The 15571-nt window shown below is 48.3% G+C and overlaps 1 protein-coding gene across 12 annotated transcripts in view; it reads left to right on the top strand.

Moving 5' to 3' along the window:
- FAM193B (family with sequence similarity 193 member B) overlaps positions 1-15571 on the top strand; it is a 31753-nt gene that overhangs the window by 11300 nt on the left and 4882 nt on the right. For 5 of the 12 annotated variants that reach the window (XM_063086716.1, XM_063086714.1, XM_063086718.1 and 2 more), the window contains 5 exons: positions 2415-2657; positions 3438-3678; positions 4970-5354; positions 8241-8442; positions 9369-9608. In XM_063086716.1, the coding sequence (XP_062942786.1) occupies positions 2415-2657; positions 3438-3678; positions 4970-5354; positions 8241-8442; positions 9369-9608 (1311 nt within the window). Of the gene's footprint in view, positions 1-2414; positions 2658-3437; positions 3679-4969; positions 5355-8240; positions 8443-8853; positions 8940-9368; positions 9609-15571 lie in introns of those variants that run through there. The other 7 variants (XM_063086715.1, XM_063086722.1, XM_063086721.1 and 4 more) reach the window with 5 other exon arrangements.

Raw genomic sequence — 15571 nt, 5'->3', positions numbered from 1 at the left:
ATTTGAGTTCTTGGTTGTACCTACAAAACGATATATATTGTACTTTATAGGCCGTTTAAAGAATCTGGGGAGTAATTTTACTGATACAAAATTTTCATTTTATGTGATGATATTGGAACCTAACACCCAAATGAAATGAAATTAGTATAGTAAAATTACATGTCCTGGTGTTTGTCTTAGGAGTATGGTCACCATCATTACTAGAACTTGGACATTGGCATCACCTTTTCTACCTAGAGTTAGTATGACACCTTGTAGCTGTGGGAAGTTTCCTGGGTACACTTTCTCAGAAAGGCCTCTTTTGCCTTAATTTTTCTGAACACCATCCTTCTCCATCAATCTTCACCCCTTTGCATGAGATACTCCCCATTGTTGGGTTCCTTTTGAAGCCATTAAGCAACTGCCTTGCTCACTGAAATGTTCCCTTGGCGGAGACTATTTAGGCAGTATCTTTTGTGAGTTCCACATATAAAATTTCTATCTCTCTGTTACTCTTTTCCAAGTTCCTAGTACTTCCCCAAATGTTTCATTATGTTCCTGGTACTACTGTTTGGTTCCTATCTTTATCAAGAAACCAGGGACCCAGGTCAGTGTAATTGTAACATTACAGATTTAGGGATCCCTTGATGCCAACTCATTGTATGAAGGTGATTTCATGCAAGAAAGTTGATGGCATTTGTTTTGTGGGTAGGATGCGGACAGTATTCTTATTATTCCTTTAGGCCTCTGCAAACATGTTACCTAGTAATGGGTAAATTTGGAAGGTATATCAGTTAAGTGTTGTTGCATAACAAACCACCCCAAAACCTAGTGGCCTAAAACACCGCCATTTGCTGTTTCTCAGGAGTCCATTGCTTGACTGCATATTTCTGCACATCTGGGCAGGCTTGGTTGATTTCAGCTGGGCTCCCTCATATATCTCTGATTAGCTGGCTGATCAGCTGGGTAGACTCATTTTTCTCCATACATCTCTCACACCCCTCCAGCAGCTAGCCTGGTCATGCTCTCATGGCATGGCAGAAGTGTAAGAGCAAGCAAGCCTAGCCATGCAAGGAAGCAAACAGAAATGCATACACACTTTTCTCTCTCTCTCTCTCTCTTTTTTTTTAAAGATGACTGGTAAGGGGATCATAACCCTTGACTTGGTGTCAGCACCACACTCTCCAAGTGAGCTAACCAGCCATCCCTATATAGGGATCTGAACCCGTGGCCTTGGTGTTATCAGTACCCCACTCTCCCACGTGAACCACTCTCCCACGTGAACCACGGGCCAGCCCTTGCATACACATTTTTCAAGCATGATTGCTAAGCTCCCATTTGCCAAAGAAGGTAACATGGCCACACCTAGTGTCAGTGTGGGAGGGGACGTTAAAGTTTGCAAGATATAAAGGAAAGCCATTAATTGAGGCTATTAATTGCAGTCAGCCTCCCAGTCAGTACCCCTCAATGTAAAACCTATAGACTTACATTTGGGGGTCAATTTTGTGTCCTAGAAGGAAAAAAAAAGTCCAAATAATAACTGTGGGGGCCTACGCTATGGGTATGCACAGAGCTAGGCACTTTACCTGCTTCTGCAGTGATCTTCACAATAACTCTGCAAGGTAGGTAGGAATTGGAGCTCAGGGAAGTTAAATAACTTGCTCAAGGTCACCCAGCTATTATGTGGTCAGGCAGGAATTAGAATGCATGTCTGTCTGGCCTCAAAGCCCAGGTTCTTTTCACCACACGCATTGCCTCTCAAGAGTACCAGGGTCTGCCTTCAACACAATTTTCAGTTGAGTTGGTGCTTTCTGACTAGCTGTACAAACCCCTTCTCCAAAATGTTGCTGTGATCCTAAAGGAGTTGTGCAGCTTTTCAGAAAACTCACATGTTCTCCCAAACTCTTCATTGACTGAAAGCATTCTTTCCTTCCAGATGGGGATTGTTTTGTAGGATGCACAGGCAGCCCAAGAATTGTGGTCCCTCCCAAACATGCCAGAGAGGGAAGGGCCATCTTCTCTTTAACTTTTAAGATTTGAGGACATTGGGGCTTTAGGACATTTGAGCATGAGCTTTGGAGTCAGACTCACTGGGGTTCAACCACTCACTAGCTCTATAACCTTGGGCAATTCATTTAACTTCTTGAAATCTGTTTCTTCATCTAAAAAGAAAACTGGGAATAAGAACACCTTGTTTGCAGAGCTGTTACAAGGACTAAAGTGAAATTATGTATAAGGGTACTTCAAAAAGTTCATGGAAAAGTAAAATTGAAAGCGAATACAAATCTTTCCATGAACTTTCTGAAGGACCCCCGTATATAAAGTGCCTAACCCAGTGCCTGGCACGTAATAAGTAGCATCAGTAATATTATTAACATTATTTTTAAAGAGAGCCTATCTCCTCCTGGGAAACCCTGTTTCTGTCTGTTGGACAGGTCCCCCCTACCTCCAGCCAGTCTATGCAGACTTGCTGCCTACTGTGTCACCGAGAACGCAAAGGCTGGGAAGAAGGCCCTTCTCAAAACGGACTGGTGTTGCAGGGTGAGAAGCTGCCCCCTGACTTCATGCCAAAGCTCGTCAAGAATCTTCTAGGCGAGATGCCTCTATGGGTCTGCCAGAGTTGCCGAAAAAGCATGGAGGAAGATGAGAGGCAGACAGGTCGAGAACATGCAGTGGCGGTAGGTAATCACTAACGGGGGTCCCTGGATGCAAAAGGGCTGCCTCCCCAAAGTAGTCAGCCTGTCCCTTCCCTGTCCTCTCAGGTGGCTCTCCTTGGGCAGCCCCTAAACCCAGGCACTGAGAGGCTGCTGGGTTGCACTGACAGAGCATTGGTGGCTTGGGTTCAGATTTGGGGGAAGAAGAGAGAAACTTCAGGCAGCCCACTGGCCCCCCAGGGTAGTCTTTGCACAAAAAGAGGGCCCACTTGTAGGTACTGCTAGATCATGATCCTGCCCCCTCATGTGGCCCTGCTGCCTTCAGCTCTGTGGCAGCTTGGAAGCCAGGCAGTATGACGTGCAGGGCAAAAGTTGGTTTGAGGGTCTGAAATGTGGCCCCAGATAGAAAGCCTCCAAGATACCTGGGAGCTGTCTCCATCTGCCATCTAATGAATCACAGCCAGACTTTCCTTGTTTCTCATTCTCCTCCAGGCCCTGTCGTTTACCCAGGATCAGTTTAGCTTCAAGATTTCTGGCTGAAAGGCCCTTCCTCTTGCTGGCAGCTCTCACTACTCCCCAAAAGCCCACAGTTCACAGGCAGTATCTGCCTCTGCCAGAATCGCTTTCCCCAGTACCCACACACTTCACGTAACTGGGAGCACCACAGCCCCCTCCCAGCAAAGGCCTGGTGCTCATTTGTCCTTGCAGCTGGAGTTGTGCTAATTGTGTTTTGGCTGAGGCAGCAGAGAGTTGGCTCCAATGTTTGCTGTGTGACCATGAGCTTTTTTCTTCCCCCTTCTCCAGATCTCCTTGTCACACACATCCTGCAAATCACAGTCTTGTGGGGGTGACTCCCATTCCTCCTCGTCCTCCTCTTCGTCATCCTCGTCTTCTTCCTCCTCCTCTTCCTCCTGCCATGGGAACTCAGGGGACTGGGATCCCAGCTCATTCCTGTCGGCACATAAGCTGTCGGGCCTCTGGAACTCCCCGCATTCCAGTGGGGCCATTCCAGGCAGCTCAATCGGGAGTCCTCCTACCATTCCCGGTGAGTCTCCAAGCTCGGGAGAGAGCCAGCCCCCATAAATGTAGACAGCTGTATTTTCCTTGCCACTTTGCTCAAACAAATTGAAGATTGGTTATTAACATAAGTGAAAGTGGAGCTGTTCTGACGGAAATGGGGGGCAACCTAAACCTTAACTATCTCTGTTGAAAAATTCTGCTGATAGAGAAAATGTTGCCCCTCAAAGCTGTCATTGGGTCTGATAGCTGTCCACATTGATCCAGGAGGGGACTTGGTGGGCACTGTCTCAGTAGAAAGTGGAATCTGGGAAGGACCTTAGGGAAGTAATCAGATCACTTAACACCTGACCCTTGCAGCACCACCGAGGACCTGGGCACCTTGTCTTCTTAGGCCTCTATTTTTCCACTTAAAGGATAGGTATAAGAACACTGCATTTATATCCATAAGAAATTGGCAGTGCAAGCTGCCGTGATTATTAGCCAATTTAGCAGCTGTAGAACCCTTCTTTAGTCTCTGAGATAACTGAGACCCAGAGGAAAAAACCTTGGGTTATTGATTTGTTATGTAAATAAGACTTTGTTATGTAAATAGAGGAGGCTGAGTTTTTCAAATTGGTACTGCCCCAAGAATTATGAGAGTTGAGCAGTACATAATTCCAGTTATTTTTGTGCATAAGCCAGAGAGAGTCATCAAAGCCTTTTCCCACTTCTCTGAAATTTGGGGCCTCCCTGGAGTCTGGCATACTTTGGCTGCTGTGGTTCACTTAGCTGCCTGCTCCTCCACTGACTTCTGCAGATCCTACCCCGGGCCCGAGGAATGCCTGTGAATAAGCAGGTCCTAGAGAGACCCTCAGAGACAGAACACACATCTCCTGTTAATGCCACAGCAGAGGCATGTGCCCCTCCGTGGCGCCAGCATTCCTGGGGCCTTCTCCCTGGGGCCTGGGCTCCTCAAGCCTGTGCAGAGAGCTGCCTCCCACGCAGAATCTCTCCAGCTCAGGGCTGGCCCGTGGCACACTTGGGAGAGTGTGGTGCTGATAACATCAAGGCCACAGGTTCAGATCCCTATATAGGGATGGCTGGTTAGCCCACTTCGGAGAGTATGGTGCTGACAACACCAAGTCAAGGGTTAGGTCCCCTTACCAGTCATCTTTAAAAAAAAAAAAAAAAAAAACTCTTCAGCTCTATGGTTCCCTGTCCTGAGAAGCTGTGCTCTCTGGTCACAGTAGGCAGAATGCTGTGGCAGTGAGCCTGTGGGCTTTCCTTCCCCGGTCTGGGCTCCCATTCTGACCCCTTCTTCCTCCCTCTGCCCACAGGTGAGGCTTTCCCCATCTTGGAGCACCACCAGCACTCAGACCTCACTGCTCCCCCTAACAGCCCCACCGGCCACCACCCCCAGCCAGCATCTCTAATTCCATCTCACCCTGGCTCCTTTGGCTCACTGTCTCACCCACACCTTCTGCCCACCACCCTAGCAGCACCTTTCCCTGCCCAGGCTTCAGAGTGCCCTGCTGCTGCTGCCGCCGCCCACACCCCAGGGCCATGTCAGAGCCCCCACCTGCCCTCCACCAGCATGCCGCTCCTGAAGATGCCTCCACCATTCTCAGGGTGCAGCCACCCCTGCAATGGGCACTGCAGTGGGAACTGCGGTGGGCCTCTCCTTCCGCCGCCAGGTGCCCAGCCACCCTCTAGCACTCACAGGTAAGTGAGCGGTGTAATGGGCCAACACCCTGCTCACTTGAATTTAGAGTTTTGGAAAACTTTGCAAGGGTACCATGGGGGTGGAAATTAAAGGGATGACTGTTTTTTGTTTGTTTGTTTGTTTGTTTCCTTGTTTTTCCAATTGTAAAAAAAAGTGGTTTTGTTTTTTTTTTAACTTGCAACAATCCAGAGATGTATAAAGAAGAAAAAATGTCCTCACAACCTAAAGATACACTTCTGATACTGTGGTATATTTTCTTCGTGATGTTTCTATATACTTTAGTACCCCCTTATCCATGGTTTTGCTTTCCATGGTTTTTTCATTTACCCTTGGTCAGCCGCAGTCCAAAAACATTAAATGAAAAATTCCAGAAATAAACAATTCATAAGTTTTAAATTGCACCCCGTTCTGAGTAGTGTGATGAAATCTCCCACCACCCCATCCCTCCTGGGATGTGACTAATCCCTTTGTCCAGTGTATTCATGCTGTCTATGCTACCTGCCCATTACTCTATAGGAAAAAACATAGTGTATATAGGGTTTGGTACTATCTGTGGTTTCAGGCATCTGCTGGGGTCTTAGAACGTATGCCCTGGGGACAAGAGGGGACTACTGCATAAATAACATAATTAGGTCCATATTTGATGTACATTTTGTGTAGTACTTACTTTTAACATTATATTGTGATAATTTCCCCAGTTAAAATTCTTCAAAAAACTTTTTAATGGCCACTTAATATCTTACTGTGTAGCTCTAGCATAATTTATTTTATCATTCCCCTATTCCTGGACATTTAGGCATTTTCAGTTCTTTTAACCATGATAGACAAACATCTTTACAGCTAAATCTGTGTTTAAATGAGCAATTATGTCCTCTAGGGAGATTTCTAGAAGTAAATCTTAAGTACTGAAAAAGATCATATTAAAATACGAGTATATTTGGAGGATAATTCTTTGGAGAAGTTAGATGTATGAGGGCACTTCAGAAAGTTCATGGAAAAAATAGAATTGAAAGATAGTATGAATCTTTCCATGAACTTTATGAAGCACCCTCGGATGTTCTTGTGTTATAAATCAGATCTGTGTTTATTTTGCATTTGTATTTTCCCATTCTAAAATCCCACCGCCCTAATGCAACCACTCTGGGTAGTTTTTTTCCTCATGCATCTTTCACACACAGTGTTGATGGTGTCTGTGTAGTTTTATGTCCTCTGGTTTTCATTTAGCCTTCTTTCATCAGCGTGCTGATGTTTCTGTGTGCTGTTCTTAGCCCTCAGCTCTAAAGGCTGGAAAATAGAGACCGTAATTCACTTCACTCCTCTGCAGTTGCTGAACATTTAGGTCATTCCAGCATTTTAACCTTATAGATAATGTCTCTAAAGATGTCTTTGCTTGAAGTTTTTTTCCCCTTTTGGATTTTTCTCCCAGGGATAGAGTCCTCAGAGTGAAAAAAAATTTCTCAGTTAAAGGGTGTTTGGTTCTCTGGGGTTTTTTCTGCATTTTTTGTTGTTGTTTAGTTTTGGTTTTGGAGGAGGGTTCTTAATATACTTTAAAAAACTGCTTTGCAAAGGTCTCTCCAAGTTGATGTAAACACCAATGAGTGCTAGTTTTTCCATATTCACGGGAGCACTGGGTATTTTAATTTTTCTACAATGAATTCTGCTAATGTAATAGATAAAGAATGGTCAATTTAGAATGAACTTCTGTAAGCACTACTGATAATGATTCCTGCCATCCTCAATCTTAATCCTTGCCACACGCTTACTGTCCTTTCTAGCAGCAGAGAGGGGTTGCATTGGACTGCTGTAGGAGCTGGGACTCCACCTGGTTCCTTTCATTTTGTCCTTCTTTTCAGCTCCCTGCTACTAAGCCTCAACCTCAACACTAGCACCTGCCCCTGCAACATACAGTTGCTGATGGCCCAACCTAGGGCTCTAATTCTGGGACCATTCCAGGCTGTGTCTTCTGCTTACCCTGGGAAAATATTCTATATTATAATATGCCCGCAGTCCATCCCAAAATCCAGAGGCAGAACAGTGCAATGGAGAGAGCATTAGCTTTGCACACAGACGGGCGTGAGTCCTGGCCGCCCATTGGGCAAAGTAAGCAAGCACTCTTGAGCCTCAGTCTCCACTGCAAAATGGGGAGTAATAACACATATTTTGCAGAACTTGGGGGATGGTTAGAAATAATATGCTGAATACAGTACCTGACATAGATGGTAGCTCTTATGGTCTGTGGCCCAGAGGACATATATACTTTTCCTCAGCTCATCACCCTGTAGTTGAGGCAGTTCCACCCACTGGGGCAGAGCACTGGACTTGGGTCATGAGGACCTTAGAAAGTGAAAGGAAACTGACCTCATTAATCACTCTTGGGTGTTCCAGGGGAGCCAGCAGCACTCTAATCAATTCAGACACCTATATACTCAACACCTGCCATGTGCAAGATTGTTATGCTTTATACTGAAACTCACACAATAGAAGTGGCACAATCTCTGCCCCCGGGGAGCACACAGTTTAGTTTAAGAGATGAATGGGCAAACAGACCATTACAAAAACGCACGATAAACAGGAGGATAGAGAAAGGCATACACAGTGCCCCGAGAAGGGTGCATGCAGTGGGCACAAGCAGGGGAGGCATGGGGAAGCCTTTCTAGAAGAGCAGTGTTTGCATTTGTGATAGGCCCTGAGGGACAGCAATGGTATTCACCCTGTTCTTATGAAAGGCGCCAGTGCTGTTGGACTGCCTCAGACCTCCATGGAGTGAGGCGGATGAAGGGCAGGGGGGATGGTGGGTGGTGGTCAGGGTGCTTCCCCAGGCTCCTGCTGTGGCCTGCTCCTGCATCGCCCTCCCTCACACCTGGGCCTGTCTTTCTCCCCATCAGCAGGGACCCTGGGTGCAAGGGGCACAAGTTTGCACACAGTGGCCTGGCCTGCCAGCTACCCCAGCCCTGCGAGGCAGATGAGGGGCTGGGCGAGGAAGAGGATAGCAGCTCTGAGCAAAGCTCCTGCACCTCGTCCTCCACACACCAGAGAGATGGGAAGTTCTGTGACTGCTGCTACTGTGAGTTCTTCGGCCACAATGCGGTGAGTGAGCCTGCCCAGGCCAGAGAGGGCTGGGGGCCAGCCAAGGTGAGCAAAAGGAGCACCTTGTTCTCCCCAGAGACCCCCTTGCTCACAGTGGTAATCACCATGCTGGGACCCTGTGAGTCCTCACACCAGCGTCTGTTCGCCTGATCCTCACAGCACATTTGTGAGGTGGGTTTTTTGTTTTTTTTTTAACATTTTGTTATCTTTGCTCTTCTCGTGGTTTCTCTTAAGATTGACTTTTTTTCCTTAGGCAAAAGGAAAGGAAGTGGCAAAAAGCTATGATTCTGATGAGTATGTATACGTGTGTAATCCCAGAGAAGTGAACGCTTGTGCGTGATGAAGGCAGAGTGGAAGCAGAAAGGCTCTCAGTTCCCCAAGTGTGACAGCCAGCCGAGGGACAGGCCGTGAGCACAGATGGCGCCAGGAAGGAGGCTCAGATCAGAGTACATGCTGTCTCTGGACAGGGGGAGAAAGCAGTTCAGAAGTCTCATAAGGTGAAGAGGAAAGGGCTGCCGGTTAGGGTAGAGCAGTTGAGGATGGAAGAAATGAAAGTAATTAAATTGCTAGTCACCTTTGAGCTAGGAGTTATTATCCTTGTTTTAGAGACGACAAAATTGAGGCTCACAAAGACTCAGTGACTCGCCCAAGGTCATACAGCTTCCAAGTGATGAAGTCCAGGCTCAAACCTGCTTTCCTGGCTCCCCAGCCACTGTTCACCCAGCTCTGCCCTATTCCCTCCCATGCCCTTCACCCACCACTGCCTCGCTCTGGAGCCTGGCTGAGGGTGAAGCCATTTGGCCTTGGTGGCTGATGGTAGAAAGAACAGTTGTCTCGCTTCTCACCACATACTTGGTGCCAGTGGGTGGGAGTGCTGTGGGCCTCCCAGGCCCCCGGTGTAATGTCAGCACCTCCCCCTCCCCCAGCCACCCGCTGCCCCGACGAGTCGGAATTATACTGAGATCCGGGAGAAGCTCCGCTCAAGGCTGACCAGGCGGAAAGAGGAGCTGCCCATGAAGGGGGGCGCCCTGGGCGGGATCCCTGGGGAGCCCGCCGTGGACCACCGAGATGTGGATGAGCTGCTGGAATTCATCAACAGCACGGAGCCCAAAGTCCCCAACAGCGCCAGGGCCGCCAAGCGGGCCCGGCACAAGCTGAAAAAGAAGGTGGGTGTGGGGGGGAACCCAGCTCTGCCGCCTCTTCTCCCTGAGGAATCCCTCACCCCAACCCCCAAGACTTCTGGGGCATGAATGGTGCTGCTGGCTGCCAGAGGTTTTGGCACGGCTCACTGCTCTGGGAACATCTGGATGAGTTTGGGAGGCATCAGGGTCAGGGAGCCTGGGGGCAAATGATTGGAGGAAAAAATATGTCCTGGCCTCAGAAGCTGCTTGCTGGATTCCTCCAAGTCAAGGACTTGCTTCAGTCAGTCATTTATTCATTCAGTAAACACTTCTACAAATACTGGGAGCCAAAGGGTTATGCAGTTCAATTCTCACCTGGGAGAAGCTCAGTCCATTGGGGAGACTGACTCAAAACTGAGCAGGGACATTAGCATGTGACAAGTACTGGGATGAGAGCTTGAAATGGCTTCACAAGAGGCTGACTCGTGATCTGAGTCATAGGGAGTGAGTACCATTCATCAGGCGGGCCTTCCTGGTAGTGGACATAGCACATTCCACAGCAGCTTGGTACAGATAAAACTTAGAAGAGAGGCAGGACAGACAGTGGAGGTGAGGGAAGGCCTCACAGGCCCTGCTGAAGAGCTTTGACTTTATCCTGCAGGTGAGGGGAAGTCAGTGGAAGGTTTTAATCAAAGAATGTACTTGGTAAGGTCTACATTCTAAGATTATGGTATGGCAATATGGAAGGTAGATTGGAGCAGTGATACTCCAGGCAGGAAAACGTTGAGTTTGATACCTCAGGCAGGAAATGATGGGCCATGGGGAAGGTATTGATAGGGGGGCCAGAGCACAAGAGAGATTTTCAGAGGAAGCAGAAGTGACAGGCCTTGGTAAACTGGTGGCAAGACAGAGAGATGGAGCCAGGGATGTCTCCCAGGTGTTTGCTTAGTGACCCGCAAGATGGTGGTGCCTTTCACTGAGCCAGAATGGGATTTGCAGAAGACAGTGAATTCGGTTGGGACATGTTGACTTGGAGTTTCCCATGAGACATCCAAGTGGAGATGGAGGTGCAGGGCTAACAGTTGCCAGCACAGAGATGTAATTGAAGCCTTGGGAATGAACCAGTCCTTGGGGCTGAGGATAGAACCCAGTGAGCTATTCCTGGGCAGCTCTGCCACCAGATGAGCCCCAGGGTTTGATGGCTTGTCCCTATGGCTTCATTATCTCTTCACCCACTTACTCCCAACTGCCTCTGCACAGTGCCACACTCAGGAGTCCAGCATCCGAAGAGATTTGGGTTTGACAGCCAGCTAGTTCCAGTTCCTGGGTGGTCAAACAGCCCTAGTGCTCTGGAAAGCAGAAGTGATTCTCCATCTTTTTCCAGCCTAAAGGACAACCAGGATTCTTCTGCAACCTGAAGTAGTGAGCCAAGTGGTCCCACCACTGCCTTCAGAAAATGGCCAGCACCTTCTTTCTCCCATCCAGAGTTGACCAGCCAGAAGTGTTCCGTGGGCTGCAGTGGTCTTTCTGGCCTTTCCTAGCCTCTTACAGTGATGGTCCCCAGTTAGGTCCCCAGAGAGCACACTTGGCAGTTCCTGGGCCTGATTGCTTTTCCTAAATCTGTGTGCCTGGACATCCCTTCTCCTTCACTGGTAATGCTGTCTTCTCTCTCCTTTACTTCCTGACAGACTTTATCTCCAAACTCAGTTCAGATGTTTCCTCCTTTACAGACTTCCTTGGGGACCTTCCTCCGCTTTGCTCCCACCACATCTTGCACATCTCTAGGCTGCCATTTATCATGCTCTACTTAATCATTCCAAAGCTTACTGCACAGCTACTGTCTGTCAGGCCCAGTCTCAAGGCCAGGGTGCAGACTGAACCACCAGCCCTGCCTTTCCAGACAGAGTCATGGGGCCGCTGGCAGGGACAGACATGTACACAGACAGTGGCAGTGTCACGTGATAGGTGTCTTTGGTCATTATCTATTTGTACAGCAGCCTCCTCCCTGAAGTCCCTCCACCTCCTGGACTTTACTATGATCTGGCTGTCCACCAAAACACTGATGGCTGCTCATTCTCTCCACCTCAGGCGATAGATAAAGCCAAGTGTCTTTCTGTTCCCTTATCCCACTTCCAGACCATGACTCTCACTTTCATGTGTTAATCTTTGCTCCTTTTGAAACTGTGCCCCTGGCTCTGCCATCTATAAAGCACCCCACCACCACCCTACCCCCCACTCCTTCATCCACCAAAGACTGACACCTGCCCCTTTCTCTTCTTCCCAGGCCAATCTATTACTTACTCCCTTGAATTGAGTAAGTATCGCTGAGTCTTGGTAAGAGAGGGAGCAAGTTGACCCATCCGTCGTTCACTCACTCTCCTGCCAGTACTCTCCATTCCTTGCCCATCACCTGTCACACCCACTCAGAGAAACTGCAGTCCTGGGATCTAACTCAGCCTGCTCTCACCTTCTACAACTCAAGGAAAGCACATGACCGAGTCTGTGTGTGGCACCCTAGCCCTGTGGTCTCCTGCTTGCTGGAGCCCCCCCATTGCCTGGCAGGCCTCTTGCAGTGCCCTAGTCTTCTTGCTGCTCACTACTTCTGTTCACCACACCCCATTGTCAGACCCATTCTTCTCAAACCTCCAGGCCTTCCCCAGCCACACCTTGTTTTTTTTTGGCAAATAACCTCACTTACCGTTTCAACAAGGAAAAAAGCCATTGGACAGGCATTCTCTTTTCATGTCACTATTTCCCCCGCAAACTTAACTTTCTTCCTTGCTGTGAGAGAAGAGTTCTCCCTTTTCCCACCTGAGGCCCATCCAGTCCTTTCTTGCTTGCTCAGTCCAGGTCAGGCTTCCTGTTCTGGAGCTCTGGCCTCTCCTCTAGGCTGTTTCCCATCAACATCTCACTGTGCCCACTACTTTCTCTTTTTTGAAAGCAAACTGTTATTTCAGGCTCTATCCTCTTTCTCCTCCATCTCTTTCTTCCCATCATGTCATCACATCCATATTTGTTCAAAAATGATGTCTATTCACTCTCTTCTCTTGTCAGCTCACTGCATGCTGCTGTCCACTCACATAGTCCACAGTCACCAGTGACTTCTTTGTTACTAAGTTCAAATTATACTCTCCTGTTCCCATCTTATTTGTCCACTAAGCAACATTTGACATTTTGTGTGTGTTCTCCTTTTAAATATTGTCTTTGGCTCCTCCATCCTCAGCCAAGCAGGGCCAGGGAAAGGGCAGTGGGAACACCATGTTCTCCAGATTTCTCACTTACCTCTCTGACCTCTTTTCTGTCTCCTTTGTGAGCTCCTCTTCCTCTTCCTGACCCTCCCCCTTGTGGACATCTCCAGAGAAAGGGAAGCCTTCCAGATAGTGTTTCCTCCCTGCACTGCACATTAATGTCTCCTACTGCTACGGGGCACCTCCTCATGGACGTCCCACAGGTACCTCAAACTCAGCACATCCAAAATTGGCTAGTTGTCTTTCTCCAGAGAGGCCTGCTCTTCCTTCTCTGTTTTCTGTCTAGTTAATGGCACCATCATCCACCCTGCTGCCTGAACCAGAACCCTGGGTGCTATCCTGAGCGAGTGCCTCATAGTGACCGAGAGCAGCAGGCCTTGGAATTGGACCTCAGTTTGAAGCTCGGCTCTGCCACACTTGCTGTATGACCTTGGGCAAATCACTTAACCTCTAAGCCTCAGTTTCTTCGTCCATAGAATGAGAATAATAATAGAACCTAAGTCATAGGTTGTTGCGAGGATGAAATGGAGTGATGCATGGAAAGGTTGGGCAGAGTGCCTGGCACATGTGAGCACTTGGTCAGTGGGAGCTGCTATAGCAGCTGCACTGGTCGTCAGTGTTGTTTTCCCACTTGTCTTGTTCTCTCTCCCCACCCATCACCAAAAGTCCTATCCATGCTTAACCCAGTCCACTTCTCTCCACCGTACCACCACTGCTTTAAAAGCCTTCTGTGGGTGCACACTGCCCTCAGGATCAGACCCAGACTTTAGCAGGCCTACAGGGCTCTTTGTGATCCATCCCCTGCTTAGCTTGCCAGCTTCATCTCTCAGCCTTTCATTTCTGGCCTTCCGGCCCACTCCCATCACCCTCCACCCCTCAAATAATCTGGGCTCCAGTTATGCCTCTGAATGGCTTGCATTCCCTAAAGATGCTGTGTTTCCCATTTCCCAACCTTTACGCTTGTTATTCCTTCTGCCTAGAAAATGTTTGTCTTTACTTTGTCCGGGATAACGCCACTCACCCTTCAGTGCTCACTGCAGGTAGATACTGCCTTCTCTGGGAAGCACTCCCTGATGGCCCAGACTGGGTTAGGAGCACTTCCTCTAGGTTTGCAGAGCACCCTGTGCTTTCTTCCCTTTAGCATTTGTCACTGTCACTCTGAATTAAACAGCCTGTTTGCATGTCTATCTTGCCTAGCAGACTAAAATCAGCGAGGCAGAGACTGGGTCTTATGCACAGCTGGACTCCCAGAGCCTCACCCACTGCCTCAGAGTCTGGTGATCAGTTAATTGTTGTCAAACGGCATTGAAAAACAGGAACATCTGAAGGTCATACCTGGGCTGGGTGTACTGTCCCAACTCTGCCACTTACCTGTCATGTAACATTGAGCCAGTTTCTTATACTTTCCAAAGTCGAGGTTCCTCCTCTATAAGTTGAGGATCATGATGCAACAAGGGCAGTTGTGACAATTAAATGAGACCACATATGGAAAGTACCAGGCTTATGGTACATAGCAGAAAACGTGCATTTCTGTGCTTTCTTCTCTTGCTACCAAAGTGTACATGGTTCCGTGTCACTCCCACCACACCAGTAGTTTTCAGGCTTTTTTGTTTAGCAACAAGACTTTTTTCTGTGAACAAAATCTTCCATGGAATTCCAGTCTATAACAAATAAAAGCAAAGCTGTGATGGTGAAGGGTCCTTCAGTACATCGTCCATCTCCATGGCCTCTGAGCTCCACACATAGCTAGAAACACTGCTCTGGACTGAGCTGCTGCTCACCTGAGCACCAAGGTGCCGAGGCCCAGCCTCAGCACACAGGGAAAGAGACTCGATACAAACCCTCTCAGCTGTCCTCATAGCAACCCTGTGAAGGTACAGGTACTTTTTCTCCCTAATATACAAATGGGGAAGATAAGGTTCAGAGAGAATAAGTCCAAGGTCCCACAGGGACAACTGACCTTATTCATTTGTGGAGCCAGTGTTCAAAAAAGATGAGGGAATAAAGGCCTGCCCGCCGGGGCACAAGGAGACCCTCTTTAAGTCGACTCTGAGGTGATGGCAAGCCCTTTTCTTTCCCCAGTTTCCTTTTCCTGTTTCTCCCCTACATTCCCAAATCAACTGGAAATACATGAGATGATGGGAGTCATGTGGTGCACCATCACCGCCTCCTTGCCAAGGCTTTGGCATCTCTCTCCAGTCCCCCTCTGAAGGCTGTGTTGGCCTGCTGGTGCCTTGAGAGTGGGTGGAGAAGTGGGAGTGGCTCAGAGCCCACAAACTCATTTAGATTCTCTAGGTCTGTCAAGGCTCATTGACAGGGTCTGGCCTCTCAGCTTTCCAGTCCTAACCTGGGCAGAGGGGCTGCTTTTACATCTCGTAGTGAGGGCCTGGCATGATGCCTATGGCATGTCATTGGGCACACTTTAGGTATGGCCTTGATTACTTGAGTTCCTCTGAGCAGTGAGTGGCCTTTCTACAGGAACATGGTCCTCTTCAGTAATAACCATACACAGCTTCAGGAGAGCACATGCATTCCCAGCCACCCAGATCAGTCTCATCTACCATGGTGGTCTCACAGCCCCCAAATTGTCCTTCTTATAAGACCCCCCCCATAATATCATGGCTTTTCCCCCCACCACCTACAGAGTTGAAAAGAATGCTTCTCTAGTAACCATCTTCCTCACATGCATCCCAATTTGGTCTTCACTCCAGAATCATTGTCCCCATTTTGCAGGTGAGTCCACTGAGACCCAACAAGTGA

Source organism: Cynocephalus volans, chromosome 2, assembly GCF_027409185.1.
Source record: "Cynocephalus volans isolate mCynVol1 chromosome 2, mCynVol1.pri, whole genome shotgun sequence".
NCBI classification, from domain to species: Eukaryota; Metazoa; Chordata; class Mammalia; order Dermoptera; family Cynocephalidae; genus Cynocephalus; species Cynocephalus volans.
Note: the sequence above shows the minus strand (reverse complement) of the source record. Positions and strands in the feature narration are given on the sequence as shown.